The sequence below is a fragment of the Agelaius phoeniceus genome, chromosome 7, assembly GCF_051311805.1.
Source record: "Agelaius phoeniceus isolate bAgePho1 chromosome 7, bAgePho1.hap1, whole genome shotgun sequence".
Lineage (NCBI taxonomy): Eukaryota > Metazoa > Chordata > Aves > Passeriformes > Icteridae > Agelaius > Agelaius phoeniceus.
Genome location: NC_135271.1, coordinates 44,982,343 through 45,010,101, shown reverse-complemented (window position 1 = coordinate 45,010,101; position 27,759 = coordinate 44,982,343). Strand labels below are relative to the sequence as shown.

The 27,759-nt window shown below is 40.5% G+C and overlaps 1 protein-coding gene across 4 annotated transcripts in view; it reads right to left on the bottom strand.

Annotated features, from left to right (window-relative positions):
• Positions 1–27,759, bottom strand: part of THSD7B (thrombospondin type 1 domain containing 7B) — a 300,207-nt gene that overhangs the window by 127,109 nt on the left and 145,339 nt on the right. For all 4 annotated transcript variants that reach the window (XM_077181738.1, XM_054636437.2, XM_077181740.1 and 1 more), the window contains exons 9-11: positions 10,046–10,237; positions 6,402–6,636; positions 4,606–4,721 (exon numbers count right to left, since the gene is read on the bottom strand). In XM_077181738.1, the coding sequence (XP_077037853.1) occupies positions 4,606–4,721; positions 6,402–6,636; positions 10,046–10,237 (543 nt within the window). The remainder of the gene's footprint in view (positions 1–4,605; positions 4,722–6,401; positions 6,637–10,045; positions 10,238–27,759) is intronic.

The following is a 27,759-nucleotide window of genomic DNA, read 5'->3' as shown; positions in this document are numbered from 1 at the left end:
CCTGCTGCAGGAAAAGCACATCCAGAGAGATCCTCTCCTGCTGCTTTCACAGCCACTACCTGAGGCAGCTCTACAGCTTCCTACAGTCTCCTTTCACAGCCTGATCTGCTGCCTGTAAAGCCTCACAAAGAGCCTTTTCTTAAAATCTAATCTAACACCATCACTCCTGGAAATTAAACTTTTTTATCTTCTGTCCACTACATGAAGAAAAGAGTTTATCTCTGTCACCTAATGCATAACATTTACAAAATTGCAAGGGCCTGCATCCATTCTAAGTGTTCCCCTCTCTAAACTAAGCAAAGCCAGCTCTGTAGGTCCAATTCAATTCCCTCTCATTGTTCACTTTTACCCTGTGCCCAAGGACATGCAGCCTCCCCAGGGCACAGTACAGTGACCCCTCAGGGGTCTCACATACAACATGCCAAGGAATTTGACAAGCCTGGTGTGAGTTTCAGCATTTCTAACTGCTGACTTCCATTCATTTTGTAGTCCATTGCATCTCCAGAGGTGCCTGAGGCCACAGAGACTATTTAGGAGCAGAGCACTTGACACACAGAGTCAGACCAGGAAAGCTGGGGCTCTTCATCTTGGAGAGAAGGCTCACAGGACCTTATCATGTGTATCAATACACTACAACAGGCAGTAAGGAGACACAGACTATTTTCACTGTTATATGCACTGTGAGATTTTTCAAGCAGCTGAGTACCCATTTAAGAGTGATTTAATTTAAGCCACTGTTCCTCAGCTTCCTGATAAAAGTTTATTGTGTCAAAAAATCTACCACTTCCCTTAATTAGAACAGCTACTCTGTCAAAAAAAGAGGAGATTAAATTTATTGGGCACAGTTTGTGCTCAATAAATCCTTACTGGCCAGTTTATTACAATCTGATTGTTGAAATGTTTATATCTTGAGTAATACCTTGTTCTTGTGGCTTTCTACATAACGAAGCTTGAGTGAGTAATCTACAATTTTCTTGACCTTTCTTTTTGGAGGAGCAGAGGTGAGAGGGACGGTTTTGGTTTGGTCTGCCTTGTTATGACTGAGTTTTACTTTTTTAAGACTTAATTTCTCACCCATGAGAGAGTCACTTGATGCTCTGGCATTACTTTACTACTTCCTTCTTATCCACACAACCCCAAAGACATGGGAACAGCTACTCATTAGAAACACTCCTTTTCTGCTAGCTGCAGACAGGAAAGAACAGCAACAACTGCACATTCCCCATGTTGTACTTCCCCCATTTCTCAGAATGTACATTTCATTCAGTTCCCCCTTATTTTGAATCCATTTATGCAATTTTCACTGTCTAATATCCTCTAGCTTAGTTTGCATTCTTGATTCTAATCTTTGTGAAACAATATGAGAATCCAAAAGGAAACAAGATCCTGAACAGCTCTGATAGTAAGACAAAAAAGAGCTTCTCTAGATGTGTGTGGTGCTCCTCTTCATGGTTTGAACCTGGAACTTGCAAATCACATACAGACCTACACATTGCTCCCCAGTGCTACTGGCTTGCTATTAGCACAGTTTCAGAATAGGAATTACAGTCCAGGAGGGCTTCAGCCCCTGGGAGAGGCTTTCTTGGAGCTTCCAGGTCTTCTGTACTTCTGTCTGCATAGAACAAGTTCCAAGAGGTGTAGATACCAATTCCTGCAGTTTGCTGAAGTCTCTATTTTTTTTCCTAATGTTTTGTTGATATTGCCATCCTTCCTTTCCAAGAATCATGAACTCTCTCACTTTGTGATGATTTTCATTCAAATTATCTACCACCATTTGAATCTTACCCATTTCCTTCCTATTAATCAGTACCAAATCTAAATGAGCTTCCCACAGTCATTTTCTCCACCTCAAGAAACTAAATTATCCTCAACATTTATTGCACCTTACTCAAACCCCATTTTCAAAATTGAATTTCCACACTGGCTTTTCTATAGCATTCCTTATAAATGTTAATGAGCATAATTTTTATATTTCAGTTAAAATTGCTACAGCCTGATTTTTCCAGAGTACTAGCACTGTGGAGGACTGTCCTTTTAAAGCCAAACTGATTTCCAGCATGGCTATGACTGTTCACCCTCCTGAAAAAAAGCCAAGCCTCAGGATCTCAGGACCATCTTAACTTCTCTGTCCTTGACTTTGCAACTCAGATAATGCTGTTTGAGAATTTCAGGGGTTCTTTACCTCTGCTTCTACTCCTCCCTCCTGTGCCACCAGCCTCCATTCTCCTCCTTTACAGAGCCACACAACTCCTACCAAGCCACTCTTACTCCTCCCTGGAGCTTGCATCCTTCCTCCCTCTGTCTTTCACCCGCAGGCTCACAGAGCTGCACCACCATTCTCAGGTGAGAAACAAAATCCCTTTTCACTCCTGGAACTGTGCTGTATCAGGTCCAGCTTCCACAGAAAACATCCAGCTTCCCACTCTGATCCTGAGCAGATGGAAAGCCAGAGTCTGCTCAACATGAGACTGCTCACACACACAAAAAAAAAGACAAATTTTCTGGGATTTTCTGTGATTTTAGTCACCAAAATCAGTGTCGTCTCCAATACCTTTGTAGAGATAAAAGCTCTTAAGTCTTCCACTTTGACCAGTTCTGTTTTGTGTTTATGAGGATTGGAAGTGGTAGATCATGGGCTGTCTGACACAAGGCAGAGGTTGTTGGAATTTGTTATTGTGGCACACCATGCATTTTATCCACTTTTACCCCATCTCATTTCAAATCTGATTTAAGGCATGGGAAAAAATAAGACAGTTAATATCTAACATTTCATGTAAACTTGTTTAGAGAATTAAGTAACTGAAATTTCTAACCTTCCTCCTGGATAGCCAATGCCCAGAAGAGAAGAGGTACTTGCAGGTACCATCTATTTTCAGAAGGAAGATGAAAAATGTTATTTATTGTTAGTTGTTTGCTTTTTTAATCTCCCTGTTTTAAATCTATGCTGACAGGCCAGGGAGTACCTCATCCATGCTGAAAGCAGCTGCCTCTCCAGGCCACCTTCACCCCCAGGAAAGCAAGTGACAGAGGAAAATCCACCTGCTGCTCATTCAAACCACTTTCATATCCTGAAGCCACCTTACTGCTTCTTTGATTCTGTTTTCAATCCATCCTCAAAGCCCAGGTAATACAGATACATTACAGAAGACTGCAGTAGACAGTTGCCACCTGTAAGTATCTGAAATGGCAGAGAATCAATGACTTGCAACAGCCTCCCTGCTCCTGCCTCCCCAACAGGTGCTGGGACTCAGTGGCACTTCCTTTGTGAATTATGTTGTCCACCCATCTGTCACTGCCCTGAGTTCAGTGCTGGCTGCTCTCCTGAGGCAGCACACAATCTTCTGCCAGAAGACAGACTGTTGTCTGATGACATTTAAATGTAGGGAAAATGTCAGCTTTTTTTATTGTGAGATGGTAAACTTGGATGTATTTCCTCAGATAAACTACAAACAGCTCAACTGGTAAAGTTCTGTGTAAAGCTGATTTAGTGATTCCATGTTTGTCTAAGTTCTGATCTTATGCTGGTACACAATTAATTTTAAATCTGCCAGGCAATACCTGTTCCTGCTTGATCTGATTAGTAATTCACCATCTGTATATTGCTTTCATTAAATACAACTTTTCTATTAAAAAAACCACAACACCCCTCACAACTCACATATGTATAGTGGCTTAGAAATTTCATTATCATGCTGTGGTTTTAATTGTGCAATGCAAATTTAAAAAAAAAATCTTGCAATGCAGCCATATCAATAACAGATTTAGCAAAAAACAAACTCCCTCATCTAAGAAGTTTTAATTTAGAATTATATTAAAATGATAACACTGCCAAGGAGGTTAAATAATTAATTTCTTCTCATTTTAATTGTAGACTATTATTTAATAAACAAAGTAATTTACCAGGTAATTTATTCTACTCCTTCATAGGCAGCTCATTTAAAGTCTAAAAATAAATTGCTAATTAAAACAGGATTCACTGTTTTAGAAAGCAACTCATTTTCCTGTAAAATATAACAAGCATCCACTGATAATCTTTGAAGGGCAAGGAAACTACCAACAATAATGAAGTATTTTGATAACTGAGCAGACTTTCATCTGAACAATTAATGAAACACAAATTCATCAGAAAACCCAACACTAGATGATTATAAAGAAACTTTGTTGTACACTCGTGCCTCAAAGTTAACCAACAAGATCAAAGATGTTTGGCCCTTGAAAAACCACAAAGCACAGGAGGTACTTGCACACCCCTGTAAATACACCCAGGCTGGTTGAGAAAATTACATTAGATATGTAATTGCAATATGCAATGCACATTCCATGTGCAGCCACACAGCACAGGAGCCTTGGAGCTGTGACTCTGAAGGCAGAAACCCAGAAAGAATTTTTTCCAGGCAAAGAGAATTCACATCTCCAAAGCTGCTCACAAGGATCCCACCTGCCAAAGAACATCAACTCAAAAGTCAAGGTCCAAAGTCCTCAGGTCCAAAATTCACGCAGATGAATGCCCTAAAAATTACTGGACTGGCATGAACTTCATCTGCCACATGTCTCTAGGCCAATGCTCTAATTTTCCCCCCAAATTTTGACTTCTTTAAGGCTTACCAGGCTGACAGGATGTGGGGCAGGGTGTCCACTCACTGAACAGTGTCACAACACAGTCCTTCCTGCAGGGCAGGAGACACGGCCGCACCGCCTCGGGCCGGATGGACTCCGGACACCTGTGGATAAAACACAATAAAAACTTAAAACTATGGAGAAAGATTCCATTCCTAAGACTTTCACAGGGCTGTGAGCACACTGCTATATCAAAGACACCACTCCTGGCCAAAGCAAGCCTTATTTTTTTTTTTCACTCACACAACTCAGCTGAATTTATTAAGTTTCAACGATTAAAAAAAAAAAAAATTTTTAAAAAATGGGGAGCTTGGCTTGATGACTACAGGCTAAATGTAGCTCTGTTTGTGACATCAAAACCACAAAGCTCATGGGAGTAAAAAAAATGTATTTATTACCAAAGAAAGTGAGTAGTTATGTTTATAAAGTAGTCCTGTTTTAGCACAACATGCAACAGCCTTCAAACCACCTGTCTGTAAGGGCTGATGACATATTCCTCAACTTTCAACCTCCAAGGAACACAAAAATAGTTTCAAGTGCAATACAGTACAAAGAGCTCTGTGATTTTCTTCATTCATTTTTAACTCCTACGTGGAAAACATGTCATACACATTCTAATAAAAGTCTCAGACACAGTTAATATATGAGGACTTGAAGAGCAGAAAAGGGACAATTTTATGGGATCTGTCAGATCTTGCAGATCAAGTGGGCAAACAGGAAGGGAATTATTCTTTTTCTTACTCCTTATTAATTTTTATTAAAAAGATCACTCAACAATACTTGGTAATGCATGCAACCCAAAATGATCCCATTTGAAGGGGGAATATGCCATTAATCCATATAAGAAAAAAAAAATGTTAAAACCATGATTCAGCTACTTAAGTGTTAACTTACGCCCTTACACCACCTCAAGAGTGGAGGGGGCAAACAACTATTTTAGGCATTACATAACTCTATAAATAATATGTTTAATTAGGTAAAGTTCAAGCTTATCAATGCATTTGAGACATACACGAATACCAGATTTCTTTCCTTTTATTTAATTAACCCCATTAACCTCAAGAATGTTAATTAACTTTACTGAAATCAGCACAGTCTGCTTACACAAACAGCATTGTTTTGAGAGTTACAGTAGGAAAGGAAACTCAGTTCTAAGTCTCTAGACTCATTAATGGTGCAAAAATAATTAGCAACGTCTTGATTTTTCGATATTAAGGAAAACATCTGTGCTACTTATTTTCCTCATTTAGTAAAGCAAAGCAAAATTTGTGGTATTTCTACTGCAGAATACATAATTTTGCTGTGTTGCTATCACATTATGAAAGTTATATAAACCAAGTGAGCAATATAGATCACACATATGGTACTGCCTTATTGGAGTGTAAATATAATGCAAAATCTATTTACTTTTTCTATTTGATTAAAGCACTGCTAATAAGGAGTTGCTGAACATTATATTCAAATGTATTTCATATTTTCCTCACACCTGTCCTTCAGGGAAAGTATTTGCCGAAAACTGTAAATTAAAGTAGCAGAGGAGCTACAGTAAAAAATCTCCACCACTGAAAGCATGCTTTTTGCCTCCATTTTCATGGGAAGTTCAAATGGGCTGGATATTTGGTTTCTTTACCTGTTACAACAGTGATGGAGTAGTACCTGGAGAGCTAGTCCTGGAATGAAATTATTTCAATGCTGCAGAGTTCACACACTTGCTGAAAATGCGTTTATACGTCATGTGTATATATATGTTTATAAAAAAACACTACCAAGCTTTCTTTAAATACCTTTTGGGAGTGACCTGGCCAGAGCTGCTCTTCCTGCAGAAGACTTTCCTGGTCTGAATGCCCACCCCACAGGTGGGGTCCCCGTTCCAGCTGGAGGTGGCATTGAGGGCAGTGCCCAGCACGTCCTCGGAGCAGGAGGTCCAGGGGGACACCTCCCAGAAGAAATGCACACACGGGTGCTCGTTGCAGGCGCGCTGCTCCTGCAGGGCTCGCTCAGGGGGACAGCCTTTTCCACCTGCAAAGGGTCAAGAGAACACCACATCCTCATCTCACAACATGTGGCAAAAGGAAGATGCAGAAATTTTTTTTTTAAAAAGTCAGGTTTGCACAACATCTTCTCTTCCTCCCCAGCCCCCGTAAAAAAAAAAAATAAAAATAAAGCTTAAATAAAGCTGTTGACCTTTATGGCTGCAATAACAACCTTCTAAAATATTGTTTCCTCATTAAACTAGCCTTGCATAAAATTGTATTCCAATGCATAATGGAAACAAAAACAGGCAAAGTGTATTTCTGAGTTACTTTATCAATAACTCCTACACACAGCCAAGTTAATTCCATTTAAATGCCAGTATCACTCAGCAAACATGCAATCAGGTTTAAAGACAAATTAAGCATTATTTTTATGCTCATTCTCCTTGCTAATCTCCCAAGAAGGAACATCTCTCTCTCATATTTGGACTCTATTCACGTGTTGCCTTAAGGATTTGAGCAGCAGAGGAAGCTGAACTGTAATAACAGCAGGATGCATCAAATGAAACCCACATCTGCAAATCAAGGAAGGGGAAAACTTGAAAGACACATTTTGAGCATGAAGCCTTCACTTCTTTGAAGGACCATCCTTCAAACTCATGTCCAAAGATTTTGCTTAACTGCTGCACTTTGTCAGCAATTGGTGACAAAGTCCCAAAGTACAGGAGTTTGAGAAGCCTCCCCAGAAGCTGTAACACTCCAGCCAGCAGCCTGAATTTATCCATAAAAGCAGATGATCCTAGCTCAAAAGCTATGGAGTAATGCAGTGAAATTTAACAGTAAGCATTGTCATTTTAGGAAGAAAGAAGAAAAAATTACCAAAATCAAAACCATTCTCCTCCAGGAGGGAGGACCCAGCTAACTTGGGACACAGCCAAAGTGCTGGAGGTTTTGAAAGAGCTGAAGTGCTGGGGACAGATACCACAAGGTTCAGAGCAGACTTACACCCTACTAAAATCAACAGGAGATGAAGGGATGTCAAAGGGATGCCTACTGCCTTGCAGGACTGACCCTCCTGAAAAAAGGTAAGGCCCCAAATGGCCACAATGAACAGCAGTGAGAAAAGAAAAAGAGACAAACTACCTAATCCACTGGATAATCATGTCACATTACCATTCATCTTTTCATGAAAATGGACTGTTCCACACAGAGTTCAGCCTCAGAAATGTTTAGAACGATAATGGAGTAGAAAATGTCCCAGGCAGCTTATTTCTGAAGAATCTGACTTGGCAGGAAAAAAACAAACCAGTTCTTTTTCTTGTGTGTTTGAAACCCATCTTAAAAATAAAAAATTGTAACAAGCAAATGGCAAAATGCCTGATCCATTTGTAAGAAAAAAAAAAAGCAAAACTAAAGAACATTTCCAACTCAAATTTTGAACTTCCTAGGGAAAAATTAGGGTGGCTTTTTTTTTTATACTATGTTAGTTACAATACATTAATGAAGTTCTCCTAAACAAGGCTGATTTAACTTAGCATATAAAAAAAATGCCTTTTCCAAACTTGCCTGCAACATTGCAAGTAGGAGATGATGTTTTTATAAAGAGCAAAAGGGTCTGGCCACTTTCTGCATTTCATCGTTAACTTTTGTACAAAGAAAGCAGGACAACATGCCCTTGCCTAGCCATTCCAGTAGCCATTTAAAGATTATTTATGATGTTCAGCAGTTCCTAGAATTCATTTTACACCTGCTGGGAGTGTCTGCTCCAGTATATCCTCTTGCACCAAGTTTCAGACTTGCTGTGTAAAGAATTATCTTTTAAAACCTGATTGAAATCAAGTCCCACAGGTTTCATCAACAGCTTCCTGGTTGTCATATTCTGGGAGCAGGTAAAGAGCTTGGAGAAAACGACCCAAAATTTCCTTAAGTCCTTCAATAGTAGAGCCACAGCTGACACTTCCTCCAATGACAGAGGACAAACAAAATGGCCCTTGCAAAGGTACCAGAGCTCTGTAGAAGTCAGGTGTGAGCTGGGTTTGAAAAAGGTAGAGAAAGCAGGTAATTCAAAATTGCCTTAACATTGCAGTGATAATGGTATTAACTCTACTTCCACTCTCCCAAATTTCAGTCACTATCTGAACACAGATGTGTGACTCTGCACAGCAAATCACAACACCATTGCTAAAGATGCACAGAAAAAGTCAGGGAGTTTGATTTTAATAGTTAATTATTCCTTTCTGAGAAATTTCAAGTATTCAATTCAGAGAAACTTCAAGTATTCAGAGTACACCATTTTTAGGCTAGTGCCTTTCAGGCTAAGATGATTGTGCTTCTGTACTTCCAGAATTCACTCCTTCATCATTTCACTCTTGTAATTCCATGTTTTATCTGTTATGTGGATTAATTATTTCCATGGAAAATATGAGACCAATTGTATTTTCATTTTAATTATTCTCTATCTCATACTTTTTTAGTAGTAGTTATTATCATTCAATCAACAATTATTTTCATCCTGAAGGGTCCCAATTTTCTTCACAAGTGTTTATGAGGATGTTTATGTGAAGACCTTTCACATGAGTAAGGGTTTGCAAGATCAAGTCCTTACATTAGCTTAGAAACAGTGGGTGGCTTTAATTATAATTTACAAAATAGCATTTAACAGAACTTGTCCTGGACTAGATTTGCATCTAAAAGTGTTTTGCTGCTGCATTAACTGCACCTAGTTTTGGCACTAGCAAGTATTTTGTGTCAACAAGGCTTTAGTCTGTTGGACCTCTTCACATTTTATGAATTTTTATGCACTTGATCCAAGACCTTCCAAATCCTGTGAGATAAACCAACACATAAATTAATTACCATATGTGTAACTGAATTAGAAGACTACACTCCTAATACAAAAAGGTTTGTTTAAATAGCTGTATCACTGATGTTAATATGCAAAAAAACAGATACATTATATGTCCATGAAGATCAAGAAGAAATGATATGTATTTATCAAGAGCTATTTACTTACTACAACAAGCAGGTCAACACTTTCCAGCTGTTACATGAAAAAAAAATATAAATAAGCAAGATCCTTTTCCATTTTCTCATTTTCCACAGCTCACTGCTTTTAAATCATTACTGATAAGTTCCCATATAAAGACACTTGCATGACAATTCTGTCATGCAGCAATTTTACTGGTAGAGGATGAAGCTCTCCAGAACCAAATTCACACCCAGACAAGCCCTCAACAGACAGCAATTCAGAGGCTGAAGTAAATAGTTTTGAACAGTGACAGAATTTCTCCAAGTGACACATGAACTCCAGCCCATCAAGATCTCTTAGTCTCTCGGCAGAGACAAGCATTCAGTATTATCCCTGAGTCCTGAGGAACTGGGATTAGCTCTTGGCTCAGGAAAGGAAGTGAAAGCATTGAAGGAACAATGATTATCCAGAAACGTTCAGCACTCACCCTCAGCTGGAAGGGCCACGATGGACCTGCTCCTGCTCTGAGTGCCCTCGGCGTTTTTGCTGGAGCAGGAGTGGGAGCAGGGGGACCACGGGGACCACTCGCTGAGCACACAGTCCCTGGCACAAGGGACTTCACAAGCCACCACCTCGGGATGGGGAAGCTCTGAGCAGAGGTGATGTGGAACTTCTTCACCTGGAGCAAATGAAACAAGACAGACATGGAGGGAGGCACAGCCTGGTTCAATACCCACAGCCTGCTCCAAACAGACTGACTTGATGTCACACATCCACCTGCCCGTGGAGGAATATGCTACAGAACAGCATGGGGTGAGGCTTCAGGCTGCAAAGTGTAATACCTGAACAACTATCTTAAAAATTTATTCAGGAAAGCAAAGAAGAAAAAAAACCACATGTTTGAAGCTCAGTGTGTGACATCTTGGCTGCAGTCCACTCTCTGAAGCAGGTAAGCGAAAGGAATGAGATAATTTCATCAATAGAAGGCTGTAATATCTCAACAGAACTAATGATAATTGCCCCATGTTTTCAAGCAATCTCTACCTACGGGACTTATTTTCCACAGTACAAATTGTGCAGGTCCCCAAAGAAGTCAGATTTCTTTTTCCTGTAAGCCAGAGAAGTTTTGGTCCTTCCCCTTCAGCCTCACCAAAATGAGCCAATCTTATTTCTGATTCTTGCCTCTCACCCAAAAAGCTAGCAGATCTAAAATTATGAATCTATTGTGCTACCATCATCCAAGAGAAATACTTTCTGCTGCAGATGAATCAAGAGACCTGGACCAAAGCAGACATCTTGATGAGAAGCATCTTTCCAAAAGCCCTTTCAACAAGGACGGTGGGGAAAACTTCCAACCAAAAGAGCTACTGCCAGAATGAGCACCAAAAGAAGGCACATGAGGGATGTCATGTGGAATACAACACAGGGAACTATTGTTTTTAGAAAGAAAAATAAGCTATTTTTTTAAATAAGAAATTTGAGTAATTGCATAGAATTTACAAGGACATTATAATTCATAAAAATTCATAAAATATAACTCTCTTAGTACTGAATTACACCTAATGTCTTACAAATGTGTTTTAAGTGATGAATAGTCATGACTGACTTTGCTACACTGCTCAAATACTTAGCACTTCTGGATCCTCAAGAAACTTCAGCTACATCTGAAATTTCTAGAAGCTCAACTGTTTATAAACAAAAGGGTCCCATCACATGTTACCTCCTCCTTCGCCCCTATAATAGTTACAAACCTCTCCTTCAAGATTTCTTTAATTATGAACCTAGGGAAAAAAACCATAATGACTACCCAGCCTTAATTATACATTAAAAAAAAAAATTATAACGGCAGAAAGTGCCTCTTTCACCTCACGCTTCAGGAACAGGCTCTGTAACAAGGCAGCCCAGGAAGCAATTATAACTGGGAGGGGAGAAAACTGAGCTGCTTTTACAAGAGCCCACATCTACAAGTGAGTAAATAAGAGAGGCAGGCTGTGAGCACATAAAGCTGTCAAGAGCACAGTGCTATTATCTGCAGTTGCATCCCTAAATGAAGACAGGCTCATCACCCTCGAGGCACAGATAAAACTTTTCAAGCGTATTATGAGAAGGAACAGCAGATCCAGCAAGCAATCAGACTGCAAGATATGGTTAAAAATACTTTGGTTTTATACTCCCTTTCCTTTGTGCTCACCTGGAAAGACTCAGTGTGCCACCCCCCTACACAGAGCCCCCATCCATCGGTGCTGCAATTGGCATCCCAAGGAAAATCGAGCTGAATCCACTTTGAGCAGCCTCTGTATTACCACTGCTGCTTTGGATGCTCACCTAATGCTGAAAACTACCTTCAGAAAAAAACAATGTGAAAACAGCAAATAAACCTGTTAGGCTTATTTCAGCTGTCTTCCCGAGTCACCCAAGTATCAAATCCCTGCTAAGGTTTGACAGCTTGTCTGCAGGGCAGCAGGAAACGCAGGGTGGCCAGGGCAGGCTGGTTTAGGAGTCAGTGGTACAGGAGCACCAAGAGATTACATGCTTTGGTGAAGCAGGGTGAAACACCTGTCCTCCTCTCCCATCACTGACAGGACAGCCAGGGACAGGATTCAGAACCAGGCAGGATGAGGTGGGACATTGGCCCCGAAAGCACAAGCCCCACCCCTCCATCCACAGCTCAGGTTATCTGCTACATCAGGAATTTATGGCCAGACAGTGCCATGATGTTGACCAAATTCTGAATTCAGCCAATTTTTTTCCCACCAATCAGACTGTGCTACAGATCTAAGCATCAGAGAAGAACTACTTGTTGAAAGCCAAGAGAGCCTCTCCACTGATTTTAAAAACTCAAACCACTTCTCTCAGAAGATGATTTAAAACACTTGGGACCCCTTTGAGGTGGCTTTTTCTACCCATAAGCTCACATGTGACATATTGTGGGGTGACCACCCTGTGGGGAAGGGGGGCAACTACACTTTCAACTTCTTCCTTCCATGATTTCTTTTCAGACTGGATTTACAGCAGGTGACAGCAACACTGCAAACAGAGGCTGCAATTCACAGTTCCTGGGCAAAGAAAGGAAGCTTTGTGCTTTGTAGAAGGAGTTTACCACCGGGTGCATGAAGGCACAATTCAACACTCACTTTGATTTACTTTATAGCTCCATTCGCCGTGTTCAGGTTTAATCACTGCCTTCTATTACTACAGAAGGGGAATTTCTTCTGTACCAGCTGCCTGGCAGAGAATTCTCAGAAAACTACTGTATACTACAAAGGGAGGCAATAATCTTTAATTTTCCATGAAAAAATACTAGAACAGGACATAGCTGAAATGTGCTTTATGCATTGTCGCAGATTTAAAGGGAATATTAAATTCTCAAGAGCTTTCAAACTGTCCACTCAGTACCCTGAAAGTGTAATTCTTATCTCACATATGGCTGAATAATCTTTCTAGATCTTTCCATAATCTTTACATGCACAAGTGTGTTCTATGAGGCCAGATGGGGGATCCACCCAAATGGACTGAGGGAGCTGCAGAAGAGCTCACCACGCCACTCTCCATCTCTGACCAGAAGTCCTGGCTGGAAAGTCCAGGAAAAGTCCCAGAGGTGACTGGTGACTGGGGGCTGGAAATGTGACACTCAGCTACAAGAAGAGCTGGAAGGAGGATCTAGGTAACCTCAGGCCTGCAGCTTGACCTCAGTACCAGGGAAGGTGAAGGAGTAGATCATCTTGACCGCTATCACACAGCATCTACAACACAACCTGAGGATCATTCCCAGCCACCATGCATTTAGGAAAAGCAGATCCTGCTTAACCAACCTGATCTCCTTCTCTGACAAGGTGATCCACTTAGTGGATGAGGGAACAGCTGTGGATGTATCTATCTGGACTTCATCAAAGCCTTTGACAGCACTTCCCACAGATTTCTCCTGGAGAAACTGGCTGCTCATGGCTTGCACTGGTGCAGCGTGCTGGGTAAAAGCCTGGCTGGACATCCAGTCCCAGGGAGTGGTGGTGACTGGAGTTACACCCAGCTGGGGCTGTCACCAGGTGCTCCCCAGGGCCCAGCACTGGCCCAGCCCTGTTTAACATCTTTACTGATGATCTGGACCAGGGCATCGAGGGCACTCTCAGCAAGTTCATGGACAACATCAAAGTGGGCAGGAGTGTGGATCTGCTGGAGGGCAGGAAGGCTCTGCAGGGGGATCTGGACAGGCTGGATCCAAGGGCTGAGGCAGCTCTGTGAGGCTCAACAAGGCCAAGAGCTGGGTCCTGCACTTGGATCACAAAACCCAGGCTGGAGGGTGCCCAGTGGAAAAGCACCTGTGGGTGCTGGCCAGCACCAGCTGAGAGCAAGAGCACAACCAGACACCATCACCTGAGAGCACAACCCACAGGATCCAGCTTCTGGTCTGCCTGAGGTATAAGAACTGAAACAGCACCCTCAGCATCCTCAGAACCCAGCTGATCCCTCTCACATGCTCTTTTTTTCACGCCTCAAGCACTGATTGTTCTCAGCCTCGCTGAATGCTTGCTTTCCTAAAAGCAGCTGTAGTTAAGAAAAATGTAACAGTTTTCTATTCAAAATGCTTTATTGCAAGCATCCTGACCAACTCTAATGGCATTTTTTTAAACTGATTGCCTTGTACTTGAATAGTTTAGCAATTATCAAGCTAAATACTCACGATATACCCAACAGATAGCGTTTTACAGGAAAGATTTCATCCATTTTCTTTCATGTCGGGGCATAATAATTACAAAAGAGAAGACAAGCATGGCAGTTTTGTAAATATATTTGCTAACTAAGTTGCTCACAAATGCTAACAAAGACCTAATGTACTGGTCTCTCACTTGAATTCTTTAATAAGGTAACAGAGAAGCATCATCCTGAATGGAATTTTTCATTCACCTAAAAGCAAACTAAATTCTTCCCAACAAGAGAAACAAAATAAGGAATGACCTAAAACCCTCCTTGAACTGAAGAGCTTGGCTTTTTTCCAGAAACCTAATTTTTTTTTTCATTGTCTTTTGCATTCCAGAAGGAGAAGACACTCCCGTAGTCCTGAGTAATGCACTCCATGGTGAGGCACTGAACCAACAGGAATGTTTTGTTTGGAATCAGTCCAATAATAAACTGCACCTGTCTGTTTCACACCCTGCCTTGCAGCTCTGGTGCATTGCCTCATTCTTCCCAGTGACCTGTTATGCCCATCTCCCATGACACAGTTTTTAATTACTCCTGCAAAAGACATCCCTCCTGGCTCAGGAAAAAGGGAATGTCCACTGGACAGGAGACAACTAAGGCAGCAAAAATAAAAATCCCATCAGGCAGCAGGAACCAAAAGATCAACTCAGTAACAAACCAAGCGTTCTCCTTTTGACATTCAATAATATGATACCATGCTCATTTTTTAGAAAGAAAAATTGCAAAGTCACTTTGAAGTTTTCATGTTTGAACATGTTTGGAGCCTCAAGTGACCTCCATGATGGGAAAGGCCCAAGAAAAAGGAATTGCATTTCAGACCATTCTGCACTGCTACCTAGAAGTTCAGAAAATTTATTTTTTGCACAAGTGACTGCTGCAAAAATGCTGCATATTTAATGACAATTACCAGTTTGCCATCAATATTTCTCCTTGTAGCATTTCAAATTATTCAGTGGAAATAATGAAGCTGTCATCTAAAATACTATATGTATCGTAAAATTTTACGTCCCACTTAAATCTCAGAAAAGAATGACAATAAACTTTGATTAAATACTTGCCTGTAACAGAGTGAGATGTCAACAGACAGCAGTAAATTCGGAGGGATTCCTATTGACTGCATGCCAGTTTGCTGAGAGCAACTGTGTGCAGAGAAACTGTGTGCTGGCAGGATCCTGGCCTGGGCATCTCATCAATTAAGGAAAATGTTACATTTAAACGCAATAACAATCAAATTACAATAGAAGAAGTTTCTTACAACCCTCCTGAACATCTTCATCTCATCACAACATCACAGATTTTTTTTTTTCCCACATTGCACAGCCAGCTTTAGAGAAGAAAGCATCCAGGACTTGCAATGCTCAGTCATCTCCACAGATGAATGTCACACTCCACTGAAATCCTGGCTCCTGGCTGACTTTGCTTAATGCCAGTCAACAGGTAAGAACAGCAGAAAAGAGAGGTGTCAGTTTGTCAGGAAAAGCAGTGGTGTATGGAATAAATTTAATTGCACTGGTCCATCACTATTACCTGAGCCCCACGCAGGGGAAGAGGATGCAAAAGAGATGAAGAGGAAGGGAGGTCGAGAGCGTGAAAGAAGGTGAAGCTGTGAAATAGAACAAGCCACTCAAGGCAGACAAGAGGAAACAAACACAAATAAACCTGGACATTCTTTGGGGGGTGGAAAAACAAAAGAGATGAGACAATCCTTAAGGTTTTGACTCAAAAGACTTGGTCAAATGCCACTACAAAAACATTTTCAATCACATAATGCGCAATGAAAAAAAAAAGGAATAACAATGCAGGAGTATAAGGAAAAAGTAAAAGCAAAAAGTACAAAAAAGGAACAGAGGCAATGATAATGAATATGGAAAGCAATGTATGTCTGGAAAAATGTCACAAAATCTCAAGTCCCTGCATAATTAGCCACAATCCTGTCCCTTACCTATGTCCAAGTGACCATTATAGAGGTTATGAGAAATAGATGATGACGAGTATAGAAAAAAAAAGCAGTATCTGCTTTCCTTCCCTATACATCCTCTACTGCAATTTGGACTGTTTATCCACAATTCTTTTCTCTCTTTATGCAAATGCACCTAAGAAAACTCATTTGTGAGTCCAAGGAAGCTCCACAGAAGCTCAGCACAGGAGAGGCACGTCAGTGAGCAGCTGCCAGGCCTGCAGAGAAGGTCCCAGAACACCTCAGGGCAGCATCTCCAAACTCAAGGTTAAAACAACCAACACACCTGCAGGAGGTTACCCACAGAGACATCAGCTCTGCTGTGCCTCCTACCCCACACAAGAAAGACAAGTTGTTCCTTAACAAAGGAATTTGCTGCACCTTCACCTGCTGAGCTTGGGCACAGAAGCAGAATTAGCTGTACCTCATGGTTGTTTGCACAATCCCTCCTGAATGGAAGAGAAATAGCTCAAGTGGCAGCTCAAAGTAAACAAGGGTTGACTGTATCCCCAGAGAAAAGCAGGGAAATTCAGGCTGCTGTTCCTAATAATTAACATAGCGCAGCAATCTGAAAACTTAAAGTATAAGAACATAACATAATCCATATTAGTGTTCTGCAGGTTGGGTTTTTTTCCCTCTATTTCTTTTCAATTTTTTCCTTATTTTCTCTCCATTATCCCTCTTCCTTGTAAATGAGGGGAATCTACACAGGTGGGTTGATCAAGACTGATTGCAATTAAGATTTATTGTTGAAATTGCTGCTATGGTGTAATTGAAACAGGTGTCCCTCTATTTCTTTCTCTGTACTGTTTTGTTCCAAATGCTAAACAACACAAAATATTGTAGAAACTAATCACTCAAATAATTTCAATGTATTAAAATATTATAAAATATATATATATTTTCAAAACTTTAAGGAAAAAAATATAAGTGGACTTGTTCACTCCAATAGTGTACAGAATCCATTTCATCTTACATGTTTGTACTGGGGAGAATAATTTTAGTAAAAGAATTCAGGCATTTTAGTTCAAAAAAAGAAGGTGGCATTTTATACCCAATGCATCACACCTGTGAATTTCCAAACATTTTATTTTTGACAACTTGAGGTACCATCTTCAATGTCAAAACTTGAAAAAAAATTCTAAGGGGCTTATTACAAAGGGAAAACTAATTGTGGTCTCACACAGCCACTGACCCCAAAAAGAAAACTTTTGTGTTCAGACATGGAAAAATGCAAACCTTTTGTACCTTCTGGTTTGATTATTATGATTTTTCTTCAGATTATGCTACTCTTAATTATGACATGTCTTGCTCATTTCCTCCTAAGCATGAGAAACCTATCACTGATTGTTATCCCAGTGATATTCCCAAAGTAAATTGGCAATTTGCAATATATTGGCAATAGCAGACCCTTTTTCTCTTGTAGCCCCAAAAGTGAGTTGGCATTAACACAGGACACTGAAAATTCATAAACAATAGTGCAGCAGATGAGATTGATCTAAGTTGGCAAAAGTCTTGTTTTCAGATACAGTGAATGCTAATGATAATAAATAATTGGAAATACCATCTGGACTCTTAAAAAAACCCCTTTCTCCAAGTCTGCAATTGAATCTCTACAAAAAAGAGGATCAATGCAAAAGAAAATGAAAACAGTAAATTAAAATTAGATTTATGCCACCTACTTAAAACTAAGAGCTCATTTAGAAGCAGTTAACACAAAAATGTGTTCTAGTTCAGCTGCAGAGTCTGGCCTAAGCTCATAAAGCAACTCTGAGAGCTCCCACTATCCATCAGGAAATGTTCAGAATCCGCAGGACCAAATACTAGGCTATTTTTTATTTTTATTATTACTACTATCTTTTTCAATTTTGTCTCTAATTGATCCACAAATCTCAGAACTGAGCCTTTAAAAATAGCAATAAAGAAAATACACCCAGTACCACAGATGATCATCAGTGAAGGGTCTAGATGAATGTCTGAGATCTGTTCTTGACCAAGACAATACCAACAGCAAGCCATGACCTCTGGTTCTTGAGGAGAACTTCCCACTGTACACCCAGGTTTAGCCAAGTAGCAACTGTGCACGTAAAGTGCATTAGACATTTTTCAGCTGGGTTAAGTTACTTCTGGCTAATGTACCCTGACCTCTGCTTGAACCAACTTTACATAATAAAGCTGTGAATTTTAGGCAGAGTGTTTAATTCCCACTGTGTTTTGCATACTTCATTTAGTACTTAAAATGGGGATAAATCAAATATAGGAAACACAATATTAACAATATTTTCTGTGTGCTTCCACTTTGCCTATGAGGTGGAACTTTAATTACATCATTAATAACAATGCCTGCATTTTCAGACAGTAGTGCATCATTCCTCTAGTGCCATTTAAACTGCATTTGGTCTCTAAACTGCTCCACCCTCTGGAACTGGTTCACTGATTATATTGGAACAGCAGCCTCAGCCTGCTTACATCTCAGCTACCATGGCATCAACAGAAGAATTTAAAGGCAGGAACCACTTATTATGACCTAAAATTGATTATTTAGAAAAGTTTCCTGATATTTTCTCTCTCCAGAAAGTTTCTATAGATTTAAAGGTGACAGTTGCTTTCAGGAAGAAAACAAAATAACAAAAAAAAACAACAACAAAAAAGCCATCAATGTTTTTCCCAATTATTCAGCATCCAAACTGTTTAAAACACATTAAAAAAATAGGGGGTGTGTGCATCAATAGCTGCTCCATTTTCCCAAATTGAGTGACAGAACTAAAACCTGAAGACTGCATGAAAAAATGTCAAAAAACAGGGTCATTGCCAATGCTTTTGTAGTGCCCTCATGGTGCAGCCAGAGCTCACAGAAGGAGAAGAGAGGGAGATGACAGAGGACAACAAAAAGGAATGTAAGGGAAGAAAACCCAGGAGAAGGAACTGCCTTTGTTGTCAAAATTTCACCAACCTGGGGCTGTCTCAGAGAGGCTGAAGGACCATGTGCTGCAGTGGGAGCTCAGACAATTGATGTTTGCTGGGTTCAGTGCCAGCAGCTGCCCTCCCACACTGACCTGGTCCTTATTTGCTCCCAAGTAGAAAAGAAAAAAAAAAAAAAAAAAAAAAGAAGCCCAAAGGGTCCATATTGATACCAACCAATCATCCCCAAACAGATTTTCCAGCTCCTGTTGGAGAGCTGCTATTTTAACTTTGCTACCAGATTAAAGGAAAATATAGAATCAGTAAATGGAATCAGATGAGCACACCTCACCCCATTTTTAATCACCCTGAAGTGTCAAAGCTGTCAGGAGACATTTGGACACGCTTTTCACATATAAGAATAGAAACACAAAAAGCAAAGAATATCCAGCTAAAATTTGGTTTTCTACCACTAAATTTCTTTGTGTGAAAAAAGCAATAACCTCTCTGCAACTTAGAAAATATTTTTGTTCTGATTATTCAGCTATTAAAATAGGAAAGTGTCGTTTCACGACAATTGCTTTCGGCAGGAGATATTTTACACTTATATTTGCAAGGAATAGGAATATAAGGAAGAATAATATTAAAACCTTCAGCGTTAATCTGTATTTTCAAAGCTAAGCACATTTTGACAAACTTTCTAATAGACACTGTTCAAAATTCTTAACATATATGAGCATGATTACATTATTCTAATTTATTTTCTCTCCCCTCATGCACAGCAATAAAATTTTACCTTTGAACTTATATTTATTACAACTTTCACTCTATGAAGGGCATGCAGGCACAGAAATATAATAAAGCTCTGCTAATTCCATACATTATTGAAATCCTAACAGTGCAAATGGTATCTTACTGTCTTCATGCATACTTAAAATTTCAATCCAAAACCTATTCCCTTAAAAGGGATGGTTAAGCAACAGTATGTGTTTTTCATACATTTGTAAATTGCTGTAGCAGAATTATATCTTATATATTCAGAAAAAATTATGTAATATTAGTGTTTGTTTAGGTGTTGTAAGCAAAAACTTGATAGATACTAAATAATTGAGAGCTCCATCCATCAGACTCCTAAGCACTATAAAAATGCAGAGAGGGGAAATGCTAGAGAACAGCCTTTGTACACCCGTGGGCTGCTGTAAATTGTGTCTAATTCCAGCAGTGAAAAATCCCACTGACCTCCCCAAACTGTGAAGTGTACAGCTATGCAGGATCACTTTGAAATTAATGAATTAACAAAAGGAATTTAGACCAGGAGGATCAGGGGTCACCCATAAAACAATGACACTTGGCCAAGGAAAACATCAGGCCTAACACACAAGAGAAATTTGGGGTATCTCTTAACTTGGTGGATAGAGCAGCAAGTGATCCAGCAATCCAGGTGAGGGAGGAGCTCCTGCAGTCAAGTAGATGACAAAGTGTAAGAGTTGAGTCAAACTGCAAGTGCAATATTGGCAGAGCTCCTCTCTCCTCCAAAGGTCACTGCGCACATTAGCTCCAGCTCCATTGATTAGCAGCTGAGATAGCAGCACTGCACACTCCTCTGAGCCATCAGCAAAAGAGACAAGGGGGTGACTTTCTGCATACCATGTCCTCATCACATTCCTGGTAATTGTTCAGTCACAGATAAGGCACAAATTGGGAAAAAGCAGCAGAACAGAGTCCTCTGAAAACATTAACAGAAACAACAACCTTTACATTTGGCACTGAGGCATCAAAAATGATAGCTATTATTATGGCTGTAATTACGTGGCTGGGACTCAGAAGAATTAGATTTTGCTTCTGTGGAAACACAGCCACATGTTTAACATCTAAACCCACAGGAACAGGTCTCCCCACCACGGCCAGTTTGCAGAATGCCTGCAGGACCTGAAGACATGCTGCCAGAAATAGTGCAAAGGGCTCCCAAACTCATGGGGTCCTCCTGGAGGCAGGCGGTGCCAGCTCTCAATTTTGGATCAAATTTAAGCTACTGAACCATTCTGTTCAACAACAAGCCCAGACAAGACAAGTCAAACCTCACCTTTGCACAAATTCCCAGAACCAAAGAGCAATGCAGGGAGCAGCACACCACAGCAAACTACCATGGTGTGTCTCTCTTATTTACATGAAGCTGGACTTTCAAAATCAGCTATCCCAGCTACCAAGCCAGAATTCAACAAAACCCTCAGAAACATGGTCTCAACCATGTCTGCTTTAGAGAGGAACACTCACTTTTAAAAAGTAAGGAGAAAGGTTTTTCTCTGAAGCCAGACAAGCAGAACAAAATTTTTACTTGGTCTCAAGCAGTTAGTTGGAACCTATTCCATTACGGACTTTAAGTCACCTCATTGGCAACACAACCTCCCAACATATTGAAAACCAGCAGGAAATGTTGAATTAATACATATATGCTAACAAGCACTCCTACAGCCATGAATGTTTAATCCAGTTTTTTACTAGCTGACACAATCCCCCATGGCTGCTCTGTGGTTTTGAAGCTTTGAGACAAGGGAAGAACTAGAAGGCAAGGGCTGCAGAGCAGGGAACCACAGAAAAATCAGAGGGAAAAGTCTCTGGAGAAAGCCTGGAGCAGAACACTCACAGCAAAAGAGGAAAGGCAGGAATGTTAACAACTGGAGTGGGATGGAGGAGGGAGAGAAGGGCAGGAAAGTGAGGACCCAGGAAGTCAGCCTCTCTCTTCAGTAGTTGTGGGGCTATACCTGGATGATATGTAGAATATTTCCCAGCAATATATAGGATTTTAACACTTGTGTGCTGTGTTTACAAAGAGATGCAAACAGAATGAGTTTTCAGACAGTACAATACTGGCTGACTGCACAGGGTGACTTATTACACACGGGAAAAAAGGAAGTTCTACACACCTTTGGGGTCTTACCAATACATCTTAATGTTCTGGACCATGACAAATGATTGGATAACAACTCTTACTCCCCTTGTCATCATCCATCTTCTTAGGAGGCTTATTTCTTCAAATCCTGATGATGAACCTCTGTAGTCACTTATCTGAGCAGTGAAAATTTATTGCCTTTACTAGAAAATGAAATTCTCTTCCAGGAGAACTGCACTGGACACAAAAGGGCAAATTTCCACCCTAGAGTATATGGATGCATTTTCTTTCTCCTTAGTGGAGACTATATACATTTATCCAATGTCAGGATTTAGACCAAAGGGTATCTCCTGTGTTAATAAGAATGGCTAATTTCCAATTAAATGAGCTTACAGATCATCGAGATGTCCTAACGAGAAAAAAAAAAAGATAAGGCCACATACTAATCCTGCTTTCACTGCACATATTTAATAGGGCTGCCAAGGCAAAGTCTCCAAAATACTTACTAATTACACTGGACTGCCTCCAGCTGCTGTCACTGCCAGGGAATGGGCAAACTTTGCAACAAACCAACCCACCAAGAGTTCAGAGATGATATTATTATTTTGGGAAAGCCTTGAAGAGGTCAAGAAGCAAGAAAATAAAGTAGTTCAGGCTGATTTGGACAGAAAATAGTCTGTGGACTTCATAAGCAGCTACAGGAAGATATTTTGGCAGAGCTGGGAGCAGCTCCCAAACTGGGAAGGTGCAAAAGTGCAGAGTAGATATTCCACAGCATCATGCTGGAATTAAACAAACACTGTCTCCAGCAGATACAGAACCTGTAGTGCAGACTGGAGTGTAAAAAGAGGAAAAGCCATAGGCAGAAGCCTATAAACTCAGCAGATACAGAACCTGCAGTGCAAACTGGAGTGCAAAGTGTCTATAAACTCTGTCATCTATAAGATGACATCCCAAAATGTCATCTTATTTGTGTGTTCAGTGGCAAAACACAGTACCCCAAGGGTGGCTGTTCCCAACACAGGGAGAGCCCAAACACCAAAAGATGACTGGAAGACATGAAGGCACTTCACTAAGAAAATCAAGTTCCTACTTCTGTCAGTCAGTATGAGAACCAGCAAATCTGTGCAGGTGGCATGTGACCCCCAGGAGAAACACTGCCAGGAGCAGTGTCTGCAGCCTTCTCCTCAAGCTGCAGCTGAGCCATTAACTGCTCGAGTCAAGAACCTGCACTCCAGCTTTTCAGTGCAAGAAGGGCTGAAAGAAGTGCAGGTGCCCAGAGCGACACCATAAATATTGATCACAGTGCTCATTCCACTTCATTAGCCATGGAGCACACAATGGTTCCCCAGGGAGAGGAAAAGGCAGGACCAATTTTAATCACACTGCCATACTAAAATGTAAACCTTGTGGAATATTATTTCAATTACTGCTGCTTATTCATGCCAATTTCAGCCTATTAAAAAAAAAGAAGTGTTTCTGGACAGTCAAAACTCTGAGCTGCCAGAAAGGTACATCCACACTACATGAATCAGCCCTGTGTAATGATACCCAAGAGAGCCCTGCAACCAGCCAAAAGCAGTTTTTCAGCCCAGCACCTCACCCTGGGCCCCTCAAAAACAGGTCATTAACCAGAGGAACTTTTGCTGCTGCAGCTGTGGCATTTCTGAGCCACAAATTGGTGTCTGGCAATGAGGGGGCCCTATAAACTCAGTACCTTATTCAGACTGACTTGCTGTTGTGGGCTGGCTCTGGCTGGGCACCAGGTGCCCACCAAGGCCACTCTGCCACTGCCCTTCTCAGCTGGGCAGGGGAGAGATTATCATGGATTATCATGGAAGGTTCATGAGGTGAGTTAAGGGCAGGGAGGGATCACTCACCAGTTGCAAGCAAAACAGACTCCACTCAGGGAGATCAATTTAATTACCAGGATAATAAGAAATAAACCTAAATCTTAAAACACTTTCCCTCCCCTCCAGGCTTCACTTTAATCCTGATTTTCTCTTCCTCCCCTGTAGCTCACTTGCTACCAAAACCTTGACACTCAAAGCCAATACACCTACATAGTACAATACATAAATCCTAAACCATTTAACCTTCAAAAATATATGTCTGGGAACCCTGCCAGAGAATATTTGAAAGGGATTATGGTAAATGTATTAGTTGTCACTTAAAATTAAAATATGGATTTCAATTGAAACTCTATATAAGGGGGACTTTTCCCCCCAAAATCCGTTAGTTAGCAACCATGCTGAACGAAGGGGAAATTGTACAGTCAGCTCAGACTACACAGGGCAAGCTGATATATTTTAAAAGCTACATTTTTATCTACTGAAATAAAACATTTTACTTTTTTATTTTTCTACTTTAATCAGAATATAACCTCATTAAATGACAGTGTGCGAAAAGAACATATAAACTAGAAAGAAAATATAAAAACTTTCTGAATAATTTAATGTTTATTGCTTTTAGACTTTGATATTCTGGTCTTTACTACTTAAATGCAGTTTAAATGTATTACTTGCCACGGCCTTTACGTTAAAGCCAGTAAGTCTGCAATTTGTGATAAAACTCCTTATCTCGCTCTTTCTGAACCTCCACAGAGATCCAAGGTTAATTTGCAGATAATATTACTTCATTATATAATTATCTTAGTCTATAGTACTTAAAATAGCTGAATTCCAGAAAGATAGTTTAGCAAATGAAGCTGTTAGGGCAGCAGATGAGGCTGCTCCCAGGGGCACACACATCCCCACCTGGCAGCACCTTCAGTGCACCTGGAGCAGCCACTCCCGCAGGAATTCGGGACAAGGATGCTCCATGAAAATCAGGGATCCAGCCCCATCCAACCTCCCCCTCCAAGCCCCCACATGCCAATGGCAAGGCAGCCTCTGCCTTCCTCTTCACAACACCAGCACTTGCTGAAAAATTACTCTCTCCAGCCATTCTTTCTCATCCTGCTAATTTTTCCAAGCATCCTCCTATTAAACTACACAAATATATCCATTTAGTAAACATCCCATTAACCAGGTCAGCATACAGTGTTCACAACTTATTATGGAGCAGCACCAAATCAGTCACAGAAGCAATTATGCAATTTTAGAGCAGACAACTCACTTTAATCTTCATATGGGGCCGGGGATGTACATGCCAATGTTCATTCACAGGACTCATTCATTTCCAGGTATTGTATTCCATTTGTTTCACCCTCACTTACACAGCACTCATGTCTTTTGATTTCTAAGTTTTGCGGGCTGTCAGAAAATATGAGCTCAGTGCTCCACCCTTCATGTCAGGGATTTTTTAATTGAATTTAAGGGTATTTATACAATTCTAGTGCCTGGGGGTAGTGGGAGAAGTTGGGCTAGATATTTACAATCAAGACACAAACTGTTACTTTTAAAGCCTTACCTATCAGTAACAATAAAAAAGCATTAAAAAAAAGAAGAAAAAAATACCCAAAACCAAACATTAAAGAAGTGAAGATCTTTCCAGAACTGTTAAAAATAGGTGGTTGTAGAGAAGAGAAATCAGAGCTAAGAATCTGGGAAGCTACAGTTACAACACAAGGGAAAAAAATGCCTGTTAAAATCCCAGCTTTATTCAAAGACATGCATTTATTGAAGTGTCTTGGGAAAACAGGATGCCATATAATATTAACAAACAAGAACATGCTCTGTCAACCACATGCAGCACCACAGACATTTTGAAGGCCTAAATAAATAATGTATTAGAAAACCTAGCCTAGGCTGAATTAATTCAGACTCCAATGATATAAATGAACAGCAGTAGTGGAATTATTTCCTTGGGACTTTAGTCATATATAGCATTAAAAGTTAAGGCCTTAAGATACTTATTGATAGGCAACAAAGTGAAATCCTTAGATCTATGCATGCCCAGGGAGCACTCTGCCCAACTTAGAGTCTCAGAGTTTCCAAGAGAGTTACCAAACCACTCAGCTTTATTTGCAAACACCATGAAACAGAACAAAACACCCTCTTGGCTCTAGTCCCCTCTGACACAGTAGTAAGTGTACAACAAACAGGGCTGACTTGGAATTAAACTTGGGAAATCCGCTGAAACCAGGCCATGGGGGTGATGGGAATTCCACATGTGGCAACAAAAAATGCAATTTGAACTTAGAGGATTTTGGTTTTTATAGTCTACTATGGGCAGCCAGGGTCCACCTCCTCCCTGCTTCAAGCAGCTCTGAAGCCTTTTCTACACAACTGCCCAACACTGATTAGGTTTCATGAAGACTCCTCAGTTCTGCTGCATTTTCACTACAAAAACAATGTGGTTGTTTATGCCACAACCACATTTGCCAGTAATGAATGCCCAGATCAAGGACAGATCTAGGTACAGCACCAGAGGAGATGTGGAAAGGGGCCAGGTGAGCCTCACACAAGCTGGAAGTGACTTTGTTCCTCCAGCAAAGCACCCTGGGCTCACCCAGACCCAGAAAATTCCCTGCTCACTTGCCAGATAAGGATTCTCCCTCCTTCCAGAAAAGTCACTTTATAACCATCTCACTCCAGATGCAGTGCCTGAATCCCCATGGACAGCACTGGCCACAAGACCAACCCAAGAACTTTGTGGGATTATTTTCTCCTTCTCAGGAATATGAAAGGAAAAAGCAGCGTTGTCTGTGTGCTACAGCCCCAGACCACGGGGGTGTGTTGGCTCATTTTTATCAGTTTTTTCTCTTTCTGGTCTTGATAATTACAAGGTCAATGTGAGGGTTCATTGGTAACAACACCATCAAGTAACTCATGGCAAAACATAAACCTCAGCTGTCAAAAAGGAGCTGGGCAAATTCATGCTTACAGTCCATGTCTCCATAGGAATTTTTTAATAAAGCATCTATTTTAAGAACCATGACAAAAGGTGACTCTAAAATTACAAAGTAGGGGAAGACCAGGCTTCAAATTTTAAAATGCATCCCAACAATCCTGGATGATTCTGTTTCTAAGGAAACTCCACCTCATATACATACATATATATATGTTCTCTCCACAGACTTGGCTCTGACATTTGCAAGCTGCCTAAAGATACAAACAGAACAAGCTGTTTATTTAGAAGGAGACCATGAAATATCTTATCCTGTTACTTGTTTAATTCTCCTAGACAAAGGCAGTACCTAATTTCAGGCAATTACAGCCGTACTTCATGCAGACAGAAAGAAAAACACCATACAATGGAATTTTAAATTGTTCTCAATCTCCTCACAGAGCTAATCTTTCTCAACTCACTAATTCACATTCACTCCAACACTTCACAACAGCTCCCACTTATTAAATACGAGATTCAATCCACAGATAACCAATTCAATAATGTGATCTACACTTAAAATAATAGCTTGGCTTCAGAGTTTTGGGGGGAATAAGGTGTTTTCCCTCTTTATAGCTGTTCTTAGCATCATTTCTTGTCACAACTTCAGAGCTGAGGTTGGGTGATCAAGGCGCTCTGAACTTGTGTTTCCACACAAGGCAGGATCTGTGTGAGGACTGAATCCTGTCCCACAGAACTCACTGAATTCAGTGGGAAATTTGCCAACAGGGGAATGCTGAAGAGCATTTAGGAGCCACATCTTACAGCTGTTTTCCCTGCTCTCCAACTTCTCTACTACTTCATATGTGTTTTTCTCTTTCCATTACTACCACCTGACTAATCTCAAACTGCTGCCTAATGAAGAGTGCTGGCATTACAATACTTAATTAGAATTAAGAGGAAGATTTACTTTAAAAACCTGACC